Source organism: Acipenser ruthenus, chromosome 53, assembly GCF_902713425.1.
Source record: "Acipenser ruthenus chromosome 53, fAciRut3.2 maternal haplotype, whole genome shotgun sequence".
Taxonomy (NCBI): Eukaryota; Metazoa; Chordata; class Actinopteri; order Acipenseriformes; family Acipenseridae; genus Acipenser; species Acipenser ruthenus.
The window spans coordinates 3,963,654-3,976,047 of record NC_081241.1 but is presented as its reverse complement, the minus strand read 5'-3'; the positions used below and the strand labels follow the sequence as shown (position 1 = coordinate 3,976,047).

At 41.5% G+C, this 12,394-nt stretch overlaps 1 protein-coding gene across 4 annotated transcripts in view; it reads left to right on the top strand.

The window, feature by feature from the left end:
- Positions 1–11,061, top strand: part of LOC117968497 (transcription factor MafK-like) — a 34,071-nt gene extending 23,010 nt beyond the window's left edge. For 2 of the 4 annotated variants that reach the window (XM_059016400.1, XM_034916165.2), the window contains exons 2-3: positions 4,836–4,900; positions 7,572–11,061. In XM_059016400.1, the coding sequence (XP_058872383.1) occupies positions 4,836–4,900; positions 7,572–7,982 (476 nt within the window). In that variant the 3' untranslated portion in view covers positions 7,983–11,061. Of the gene's footprint in view, positions 1–3,614; positions 3,739–3,823; positions 4,538–4,835; positions 4,901–7,571 lie in introns of those variants that run through there. The other 2 variants (XM_059016402.1, XM_059016401.1) reach the window with 2 other exon arrangements.
- Positions 11,062–12,394: the final 1,333 nt, after the last annotated feature.

Genomic DNA, 12,394 nt, shown 5'->3' with positions numbered 1-12,394 from the left:
AGGGGTTGTACCGACAGACTGGAAAATAGCAAACGTAATACCGATCCACAAAAAGGGAGACAAAACTGAACCAGGTAACTACAGACCAATAAGCCTGACTTCTAATTATATGTAAACTTATGGAAACTATAATAAGATCCAAAATGGAAAATTACCTATATGGTAACAATATCCTGGGAGACAGCCAGCATGGTTTTAGGAAAGGGAGATCATGTCTAACTAACCTACTTGACTTTTTTTGAGGATGCAACATTGAAAATGGACAACTGCAAAGCATACGACATGGTCTATTTAGATTTCCAGAAAGCTTTTGACAAAGTCCCGCATAAAAGATTAATTCTCAAACTGAACGCAGTAGGGATTCAAGGAAATGCATGCACATGGATTAGGGAGTGGTTAACATGTAGAAAACAGAAAGTACTGATTAGAGGAGAAACCTCAAAATGGAGTGAGGTAACCAGTGGTGTACCACAGGGATCCTCTGCTATTCCTAATCTACATTAATGATTTAGACTCTGATATAGTAAGCAAACTCGTTAAATTTGCAGATGACACAAAAATAGGAGGAGTGGCAGACACTGTTGAAGCAGCAAAGGTCATTCAAAATGATCTAGACCGCATTCAAAATTGGGCAGACACATGGCAAATTAAATTTAATAGAGAAAAGTGTAAAGTATTGCATGCGGGCAATAAAAATGTTCATTATAAATATCATATGGGAGATAGTGAAATTGAAGAAGGGAACTATGAAAAAGACCTAGGAGTTTATGTTGACTCAGAAATGTCTTCGTCTAGACAATGTGGGGAAGCTATAAAAAAGGCTAACAAGATGCTTGGATATATTGTGAGAAGTGTTGAATTTAAATCAAGGGAAGTAATGTTAAAACTCTACAATGCATTAGTAAGACCTCACCTAGAATATTGTGTTCAGTTCTGGTCACCTCGTTACAAAAAGGATATTGCTGCTCTAGAAAGAGTGCAAAGAAGAGCAACCAGAATTATCCCGGGTTTAAAAGGCATGTCGTATGCAGACAGGCTAAAATAATTGAATCTATTCAGTCTTGAACAAAGAAGACTACGCGGCGATCTGATTCAAACATTCAAAATCCTAAAAGGTATAGACAATGTCAACCCGGGGGACTTCTTTGACTTGAAAAAAGAAAAAAGGACCAGGGGTCATAAATGGAGATTAGATAAAGGGGCATTCAGAACAGAAAATAGGAGGCACTTTTTTACACAGAGAATTGTGAGGGTCTGGAACCAACTCCCCAGTAATGTTGTTGAAGCTGACACCCTGGGATCCTTCAAGAAGCTGCTTGATGAGATTCTGGGATCAATAAGCTACTAACAACCAAACGAGCAAGATGGGCCGAATGGCCTCCTCTCGTTTGTAAACTTTCTTATGTTCTTATGTTCTTATTACTTTTCACAGGTTTTTACAAAGGAGGACACGGACAACATGCCCCACATGTCGACCTATTCCTATCCAGTCTTAAATAACTTTAGCATAACAGAGGCAGAAGTGTTAAAGGGACTAGGAGCTCTTAAAATAAACAAATCCCCTGGACCGGATGAGATCCTCCCAATAGTACTCAAAGAAGTTATTTACAAACCGCTAACCAAGATCATGCAACAGTCTCTTGACACAGGGGTTGTACCGACAGACTGGAAAATAGCAAACGTAATACCGATCCACAAAAAGGGAGACAAAGCCGAACCAGGTAACTACAGACCAATAAGCCTGACTTCTATTATTTGTAAACTTATGGAAACTATAATAAGATCCAAAATGGAAAATTACCTCTATGGTAACAATATTCCGGGAGACAGTCAGCATGGTTTTAGGAAAGGGAGATCGTGTCTGACTAACCTACTTGACTTTTTTGAGGATGCAACATTGAAAATGGATAATTGCAAAGCATACGACATGGTTTATTTAGATTTCCAGAAAGCTTTTGACAAAGTCCCGCATAAAAGATTAATTCTCAAACTGAACGCAGAAGGGATTCAAGGAAATGCATGCCCATGGATTAGGGAGGACAACGCAGCTTACAGGCAAGCCCGCAGGCGCCCGGCCAGACTACAGGGGTCGCTGGTGCGCGGTGAGCCGAGGACACCCTGGCCGACCTAACCCTCCCTCCCCCCGGGCGACGCTCGGCCAATGGAGCGCCGCCCCCTGGGAGCTCCCGTCCACGGTCGGCTGTGGAATAGCCTGGACTCGAACTCGCGACGTCCATGCTATAGAGCGCATCCTGCACTCTAGCGAGTGCTTTTACTGGATGCGCCACTCGGGAGCCCCCATGGCAAATGAAATTTAATAGAGAAAAGTGTAAAGTATTGCATGCGGGCAATAAAAATGTGCATTATAAATATCATATGGGAGATACTGAAATTGAAGAAGGGAACTATGAGAAAGACCTAGGAGTTTATGTTGACTCAGAAATGTCTTCATCTAGACAATGTGGGGAAGCTATAAAAAAGGCCAACAAGATGCTTGGATATATTGTGAAGTGTTGAATTTAAATCAAGGGAAGTAATGTTAACTTTATAATGCATTAGTAAGACCTCACCTAGAATATTGCGTTCAGTTCTGGTCACCTTGTTACATAAAGGATATTGTTGCTCTAGAAAGAGTGCAAAGAAGAGCAACTAGAATTATCCTGGGTTTAAAAGGCATGTCGTATGCAGACAGGCTAAAAGAACTGAATCTATTCCATCTTGAACAAAGAAGACTACGCGGCGATCTGATTCAAACATTCAAATTCCTAAAAGGTATAGACAGTGTCGACTCAGGGGACTTCTTTGACCTAAACAAAGAAACAAGGACCAGGGGTCACAAATGGAGATTAGATAAAGGGGCATTCAGAACAGAAAATAGGAGGAACTTTTTTACACAGAGAATTGTGAGGGTCTGGAACCAACTCTGCAGTAATGTTGTTGAAGCTGACACCCTGGGATCCTTCAAGAAGCTGCTTGATGAGATTCTGGGATCGATAAGCTACTTAAAACCAAACTAGCAAGATGGGCTGAATGGCCTCCTCTCGTTTGTAAACTTTCTTATGTTCTTATGCATATTGAATATGAGCCTGCTGTCTCTCTCTGTGCATATTGAATATGAGCCTGCTGTCTCTCTCTGTGCATATTGAATATGAGCCTGCTGTCTCTCTCTGTGCATATTGAATATGAGCCTGCTGTCTCTCTCTCTCTCTCTCTCTCTCTCTCTCTCTCTCTCTCTCTCTCTGCATATTGAATACGAGCCTGCTGTCTCTCTCTCTGCATATTGAATACGAGCCTGCTGTCTCTCTCTCTCTGTGCATATTGAATACGAGCCTGCTGTCTCTCTCTCTGTGCATATTGAATACGAGCCTGCTGTCTCTCTCTCTCTCTCTGTGCATATTGAATACGAGCCTGCTGTCTCTCTCTCTCTCTGTGCATATTGAATACGAGCCTGCTGTCTCTCTCTCTGCATATTGAATACGAGCCTGCTGTCTCTCTCTCTCTCTGTGCATATTGAATACGAGCCTGCTGTCTCTCTCTCTCTCTGTGCATGTTGAATACGAGCCTGCTGTCTCTCTCTCTCTCTCTCTGCATATTGAATACGAGCCTGCTGTCTCTCTCTCTCTCTCTGTGCATATTGAATACGAGCCTGCTGTCTCCGACGATTGACGATGCAGAAGAGAATTCCAAACTAAGCCAAATCAGTCTCCCGGAGCTTCCTGACACTATTTCAGTAGTAACGTATGAAATAACTACTCCATTTTTTATATTTTAACTACTCGCACATTTTAAAACCCAGAGGTAAAAATGAAAAACGAAGACTTGCACACAGCCGGGGCTATAGGGGGGCACCTGTCCATTGGTTCAGATGTCATACTTTATGTTTTTACATGATCCATAAACTAAAATCAGAAATTCTAAAGTAAAACTCACCATACAGACCCTGATATGCACTCATGTTTGACTTCCTTAACATTAGGTAGTCCCAGATTCCTGATACTAAAATAAACGTAATAACTTGAATGGCGGTGAGTTTCTTTAGTATTTCTAAATCCAGCAGTGTGGAGTAGTGGTTAGGGTGCTGGACTCTTGACCTGAGGGTCGTGGGTTCAATCCCTGGTGGGGAACACTGCTGCTGTACCCTTGAGCAAGGTACTTTACCTAGATTGCTCCAGTAAAAACCCAGCTGTATAAATGGGTAATTTGTATGTAAAAATAATGTGATCTCTTGTAACAATTGTAAGTCGCCCTGGATAAGGGCGTCTGCAAAGAAATAAATAATACTAATTTACTTGTTCTGGATCCAGGACTGTTGCACATTAGGGTCTGTGAACCAACTGTTGGTTTCTAAGTTAGTTTGTTATGAAAGTTGAGAATTTTGGAATCCTCTGATTTGTTCCGATTTCCTTTCTCCTGTCGGTTGCAGTGTGAACCTGATCGCTTCCTGTGGCCCAAACAGGAGGTGGGAAGGGACATGAGTCGCAGGGGCATTCCCATCCTCTCTCCCAGGTTACACCCCTGAACGAAGTCTGGGTGCACAGTATGTGATGGAATTGGGTTGTTTTATGGGCAGAAGTTCAAAGTAGCTGCAGCAGAAGCTGTGTTGTTGTTTTGAGGAAGAAGCAGTTTTTTCAGCTGGTATCATCATGGAGGTTCCTGTACTTGCACTGAATCCAATTAAAATGCAGCTTGTGAGTTCAATTGGTATCGAGGTACTGTAGATGGATGTGTCCTGGCATCTGCAATGGACAGTTCTGTGCCTCGCTGGGCATGATTGGAGCCCTCTTTTGGTTCTGTGTTAGATTGCAGGTTGAATTAAACTCTGTTTGCTTTTTCAGGTGTTACAACTGCAGACCAAGCCCAGAAGATGAACAGTGATAGCAGATCCAGCAAGGCATTGAAGGTAGTATTTTTAATCCCCTACTTTACCGTTTTGCATGTATCTAGAAAAAAGTTTATCCAAATGTGACATTTGGTTCTGACCGCTTTGTATCCGAATGCGTGACAATCCAAAGCTCTCATTCCATTGTAGCGGATGCTCTATATCGAGTGTATCTGGGTACAGACTAACACTCAAATAACCCCCGATTTAAGGTTACAAAACTAATAACTCCCAAATCAGCTAGAAATACAGACAGCAAAAAACACAAGGGACAAGCTCTGTACACAATTAATAACTATTTTTATTGTACCATGGTGTTTATGTTCCATAACAGCAGATAACTCACCATATACAACACTATAACACAATTTTTGTTCCTGGGTAGTAAGTGTTATTTCCTAATTGCTTATTCCTCAAAAGTATAGAAAATGGCTATTATTCCCCAAAAACTTTGCTTTTGTGACCAGACAGTGATATTTTTGAAATTTACCTATTTCCAATGAAAAAATTGGCGAATTTGTGTCTCTTCGTTCACATAGTCAGAAAAAAACAACATGTGAATCCAAATTAACATGTATTTATACTAAAGTAATACAAAAATGACTACAAAAGATTTAGAAGTGAGTAGTTTTTGGAGATTTACGATTATACTGTAAATCACTTTCACGAATCAGCCCCCAAATGTAGTCTCCCATCATGTTCTCGTTATACTGTCCTTGGTAGCGGCGTTCAAAGTCCAGTATATCCTGGTGGAAGCACTCGCCTTGCTCCTCCGAGTACGCTCCCATGTTCTCCTTGAATTTATCAAGATGAGCATCAAGGATATGGACTTTGAGGGACATCCTACAGCCCATTGTGCCGTAGTTCTTCACCAGAGTCTCAACCAGCTCCACATAGTTTTTGGCCTTGTGATTGCCCAGTAAGCCCCGAACCACTGCGACAAAGCTGTTCCAAGCCGCTTTCTCCTTACTAGTGAGCTTCTTAGGGAATTCATTGCACTCCAGGATCTTCTTTATCTGTGGTCCGACGAAGACACTGGCTTTGACCTTTGCCTCAGACAGCTTAGGGAAGAAGTCTTGAAGGTACTTGAAGGCTGCCGACTCCTTATCTAGAGCTCTGACAAATTGTTTCATAAGGCCCAATTTGATGTGCAGTGGTGGCAGCACCTTCCGGGGGTCCACCAGTGGCTCCCACTTGACGTTGTTCCTCCCCACAGAGAACTCGGTCCGCTGTGGCCAGTCCCGCCTGTGGTAGTGCGCCTTGGTGTCCCTGCTGTCTCAAAGGCAAAGATAGCAGGGAAACTTGGTAAAACCGCCTTGGAGACCCATCAGGAATGCCACCATTGCAGCCTCTTGATGCCATCTCAGAAAAATGCAGATATGTATCCACTTAGGCAGCTGGAACGAAACTGAACTGGTGGGCTTAAGGCCCCTGTATTTATACTACTATTTATATTACTGGAAAGTTCTAGAAGTTACTCCAAGTTTACTCAGCACTGAATCTACATGGAATGTTCTGGAAAATAGGTAAATTTCAAAATATCACTGTCCTGGTCACAAAAGCAAAGTTTGTGGGGAATAATAGCCATTTTCTATACTTTTGAGGCATAAGCAATTAGGAAATAACACTTACTACCTAGGAACCAAAAAAAAAATAAAAAATTGTTACACAGTGCAATCAATACTGACACACCATTGAAATGACAACATCCCGTTCACCCATGATCCCAGCAATGCAAAATAACCACATCAGCAAACGACCAGGCAAACCAACCAACAAATGTAGCACATTATGAACACAATACGAGTCAGCTGGAAGTATTTGAGCAGCTAGAGTTCCGTTTGGTGCTTCCTCTGCCAATAGGTATTAAAGCTAAAACAGTCAGCATGAAAAAACAATCCTTTTATATCTTTTGAGTCATTGTAAAGAAACTGAAACAACCTCACCAGTCTTCCGGATGTTTAACCAGCTGCCGAGTCTTCTGTTCTCCAGAACTCCAAACAAAGATATCCAGAAACTGAAGCGTGGTAGATTTATAATGCACAGCGTTATATTTGTGCATACAACAAACAATAAAACACGGTTTCTAACTAGGGCCCCAGTAGATCTATTTTATCAAAAAACCTTAACAAAAAATAGTTAATGCAAGTCAAGCTTAACTATAACGCAATCCTTGTATTCCAGATAAGATTGTATAACTTGTAATCCACCAGCTTGCTCTCTTCTCCAGCTCCCTGCTGTTTGTCTTCCTCTTCTTTTTCCCACCGCCATTTTAAACAGCAGCCTATAAATGTTTCTCTCATTGGTTAAAAACAGCCCAATGAAATTAAGCCATACTGCTTTGTAAACGCCATGCTCTCTGGGTACTGAAGTTCTTTAACACTGCTATAGGGATAAAACTACATTTCCTAAAAGACAACATTACTGGCATCAAAGTCAGTACTGTAGCTCACCGCTACACCATGCTTCAGGAACCCTGTCCCTGAGCAGTGTCTTCAGAGTCAAACAGTGTTACTGGTTGAAAGCATGGCAGTCAATAGGGGAAGCAGTTGCTTGGTTAATGACAAAGTGTGCCAAAGTTCAACTACATTGACACTGTAATTGCAATTTCCAATGACACAGTTCCAGTTGTGATTGAGCCCAGATGAAACAGGAGTGCCCCTCTCAATCAGCCCTGCGCTCTCTGTCCTAGGTGAAGCGCGAGTCGGGTGAGAACGTCCCTGTGCTCTCGGATGACGAGCTCATGTCTCTGACGGTGCGGGAGCTCAACCACCACCTGCGGGGGCTCTCCAAGGAGGAGGTGGTGCGGCTAAAGCAGCGGCGGCGCACCCTAAAGAACCGCGGCTACGCGGCCAGCTGCCGGGTGAAGCGCATGTCCCAGAAGGAGGCGCTAGAGCATCAGAAGCAGGAGCTGCAGCAGGAGGTGCGGCGGCTGAGCTCGGAGAACGCTGGCATGAGGCAGGAGCTAGAGGGGCTGAGCCAGCGCTTCGAGGCCCTGCAGCACTTTGCACGCACCGTGGCCCACGGGCCCGTCACCCCACACAAAGTCAACACCACCAGCGTCATCACCATCGTCAAGTCAGGGGGCCAGCACCACTCCTAGACGGGGCACAGAGGGATCTCCACTGAACCTTTAGGGGAGCAAGGGGGATTCGTTCAGGTCTGTGTCGGTATGTGCTGAGCAACTTGGCAGGAGTGGCAGCAAACTGTGGGCTGCTGCATTACAGGGCTACCAGATTCACAGCACTTGGACAACCTGAAGAGTGTGAAATCCAGTATACACTCTACATCTTCCAATTGATTTCTTACCACTTCTATCCTATTGTTAAGGCTGTGTTTTGTTCACGGTTATCACAGACTTCACGGTTTCTGTGAAATGTGTTGTATAATAACTGTAGAGAAAAACGATTGATTCTGAATGTGACAACGCTTTTATTTTCTGCTTTTAATAAATATAATATTTAATCTTGAAATATCTATTTTTAGACCGTGATGTGTCGTGAAAAAAATACAGCCAGCCTATTGTGTGTTTCCATTATCATGCTCATTGTATGCTTGCTCATGTTTTCCCTGACTTGTTGACTGATCTCCTTGTTCAACCCTGCTTCAAACCCCTTCAGCTCCGAGACATGACCAGCTGGAATTCCTGTCCCTGTGAAAGTTGTGTTTTTTGTACAGGTTTTTGAGTTGCTGCAGGGGCAGAAATAATGGGGCACACCCCCTAGTGGCCATTTATTTTAGAAGTGGTTGAAAACTGATATTTTTTCTGGAATAGTTAGGAAGCTGGTAAATTAAGATCTAAGCAGAGACAGCAGTTACAGGAGGATTTAGAACATGGGTATTTAAACCGGTAGTACATTAAATATCCCATAAACACACACGCCATACAGTTTCACATGTTTTTTCGACTGTGTTCTTGTACAGTACAGTTAGTCATTTATAAAAGGCAGAGTGTTGGTGTCCCAGTGAAAATGCTGCTTTGTGCAATTTTATTTAAAAATGGTACACAACTTTCAGACAAATGGTAGGCATATTAAGCCATGGCGCTTATAGCTGTCTTCAGCACTCGTTAACTATTTGTTTGCTTTCAGAAGAGGCTTCTAAAATGAGTTTGGAAAGTAGGTAGCAGGTATTCATCACGTGACAGCTGTTTTTTCATTTTCATTTAAAATTATCCGACCAGACAAAAAAAAAAAAAAAAGCTTCAGTAGCATTTATGATGGCGGAAATTGGCAGCGATTTGTTTACATGATCGACCAGCTTGTGTAACATTGCTGTGCTGCAGTGCTTCTGTTCAGCCGCGCATCTGCTGTGAAATGTGAGATGACGTGATACCCATGGCTACCAGTGGAACACTTGCCTGGTAACTTGTACTGTTGTAATTGTTGTTCTTTATGCTAAATAATGTTATTGTTTGAAGAGATTTATGCAGGACACGTCAGGACATGGCAAAGATGCTATGGGCATCTCGTTTCCAGGGGGGTGCTTGTTTGAGATGTTATTATTTTGGGGGGGGGGGGGTGGGATTTGATATATTTAGTCGAAATTACTAAGCGCAGACTCGTGCTTCCCAGACCTGTGCACACGACTACTTGTCCTGCTTGTGCTCCTGCGAATTCCCCCCCGTGCTTGTCTGTTAATTGTCATTTTGACGTTTTTATACAAAACCATTTTTTTCATGTACAGATATTTGCAATCGTCCTGAGTGCTCCTAATACAGAGTTTTAATCTTCAAATCTTTCTCGAAGTGCTGAGTAGCAATAACTGCATTTGGTCTTTTTATGAAGGATTAGAAAGTGGCCAACCTTGCTTTACAGCAATGCCATTGAAAACCGCTCCCACTCAAGGGTGACGACTGCTGACAGCACTGCTGCTCAGCGCTGACATGAGGAGCCGTGAGCTCGCCAGGGCAGTCCATCGCCCTTCAACAAAGCGCTCAGATTAACCGCTCACCTTGACGGGTCAGTGCTGGCTTTGTTGAGGTTGAGTTGAGGTATGCAGCCATTCCAAGTTAGTTTGGTGGCAGTAGGAGGGAAGCAGGTAAAAAGAAGGACTACAAGAAAGTTTATAGAGAGAGGGATGTGTGGACAGAGAATAGGAGGGTAGCAAAGGAAGAGAGAAGGAAAATGAGACACCCAATAACTGTGTAACTCAGCCATAATAATAATTAGTACTAACATAATCTTGATTTACAGAGTAAAACAAACATTTTGACAACATGTTAAAATATTAATTGAAACTTTACAACTAATGCTAAGTTTCTATTTGTACCTTAGTAAGTCTTGTGTAATTAACTTGGTCTGCTGCCTGTTCCATCTGCAGTCTACTATCCAATCTGACGAACAGTCAGATATTCTCTTCTGCGTTCATTCACCTTGCTGTAGCAGATGGAACTTTGACTGAAGCTCGTACAGTAAGTTTATTTTCCTTATACAGTGTTTTTGGGTGTGATGACTGAGAAAAGGAAAGGTTTGAGTCAATAATGGACAGAGAAGTCATTTGAGTGAGAGGACTAAAAAGTGGTTTGTCTGGTCTCAACAGCACTGGTTAACATCAAGTTTACTTGCAGGGAAGCATGTTGATGTTGCACAGGCTTCAGTGCACAATGCTTCAACAATGGGCTTTAGGGCGCAACATTAATATGACCCCCCCCCCCCCCCCCCTCACAAATACAACAATCATAGCAGACAGTAAACCATACAGAACACTCATGTTATAATATTAAACGAGTATTAAATCCAAATTAATACTGCAATCAATGTCTGTCGCTCTTTCCATTATCTGAACACCAGGGGGCACTGTGTAAACAGTTAGGAACAGTAGAAACTTAAAATAGAGATTTAGAAAAATAGTAATATAAAGAAATACAATGGAATCGCTGCACAGTAATTTATTTCTGCTCCACAGATTTACCTGTGTATACATGGTTTGAAAGATGCTGTAAGACGATTGCCCCATTTTAATGATTATTATAATAAATATTAATATTGTTTAGTATTTCTATGTTTTTGGTCATGGATAAACGATGAGATATAATTATTGTATTTTCTTATTTAAATGGTTCTTCGCCATCTTGACTGGTTTTGTTTTAAAATTACAGATTTTATGTATATAAAAAAAAAAAAAACTTTTTTTTGATACTGTGATGTGTGTGTGTGTGTTGTTGGTTTTTTTTTTTTTTTTTTTGCATTATCTTGGAAATTTGCCTATTTATTATTATTATTTTTTCCTGGATAAAAATAAATGTATCACTTTTATATATTAATAAAAAAATGTACATAGAAACCATCTTGATTTATTTTTCTTCTTTGGGGGGGAAAAAATTTAACTTAAAATAAGTAAAATAAGCAGGGTCATCCTCACGCTGCAGTGAACCCTGTTGGCAGGTGCCTGGTGAACTGCAGGGCTGGTCTTTGTCCACCAGAGGCTGGTAGCTCGCTGACATCCGCTCTCGAGTTCCTGGGTGTAGAAGAGGAAGCTGGCTCGATCGGAGGACATCCACTAAACCTTCAGTTCTCCTGAGAGCTGTGTGTGGAATCGCTGCAGTGAGGGGAAACAATAATTGGACATTCTAAATGGGGAAGAAAATTGGGGTTAAAAAATAAAAATAAAATAATTAGAAAATGAATCTGAGATTTCCTTTTAACCTATACTTTCTCGCTTCCCCCACACCTCCCCTCACTGTACTTCCTCTCCTCCCCCACACCTCACCTCACTGTACTTCCTCTCTTCCCCCACACCTCACTGTACTTCCTCTCCTCCCCCACACCTCCCCTCACTGTACTTCCTCTCCTCCCCCACACCTCACCTCACTGTACTTCCTCTCCTCCTCCACACTTCACTCTGTATTTTCTATCCTCCCCCACACCTCCCACCTCACTCTGTACTTCCTCTCCCCTGCCGTGTGACGCATGAACACTTTAAAGGGCGGAGAAAGTTTTCCAAAACACGCAGAATGAAAACATCAGAGGAACTTGTTTAGAGATCAGAAAGAAACGGAGAAACACTGAACATTCGATGTATTTGACTTATTATATTACACCATTTATTCTTTCTCATGTGTTTTAATATACAGTATATGATTTTACAACATTTATAAATATAAAGAAATGAGTGGATATAAGCAGATAATGGTTCATTAACATAATTTATATCGGTTATGTTTTTTCATTAATGGAATAAAGAACTATTTTATTTATAAATATTTATTTTGAGAAAATAATCATGTTGTGTACTTTATGGCTTATAAAGATCCTGAGAATAAACGCTTATTATGACATTGCAATTTTACTATGTTTGCTTATAGTTAATGTTTTGTAGTTGGCACTATTTATTCTGTTTTTGCTGTTTGTAAAATACTGCTTTTAATAATAGAATATTCTGTGTATATGTTTACTGTTTACTTACAGAAACTGTTATGCATACAATAATATATACATGTTTCCACGCAGAAGTTCATTCAAGAGGGCAAGAATTAGATGAATCATTGTTGGCAGAAATACTAGTGTCTGATTC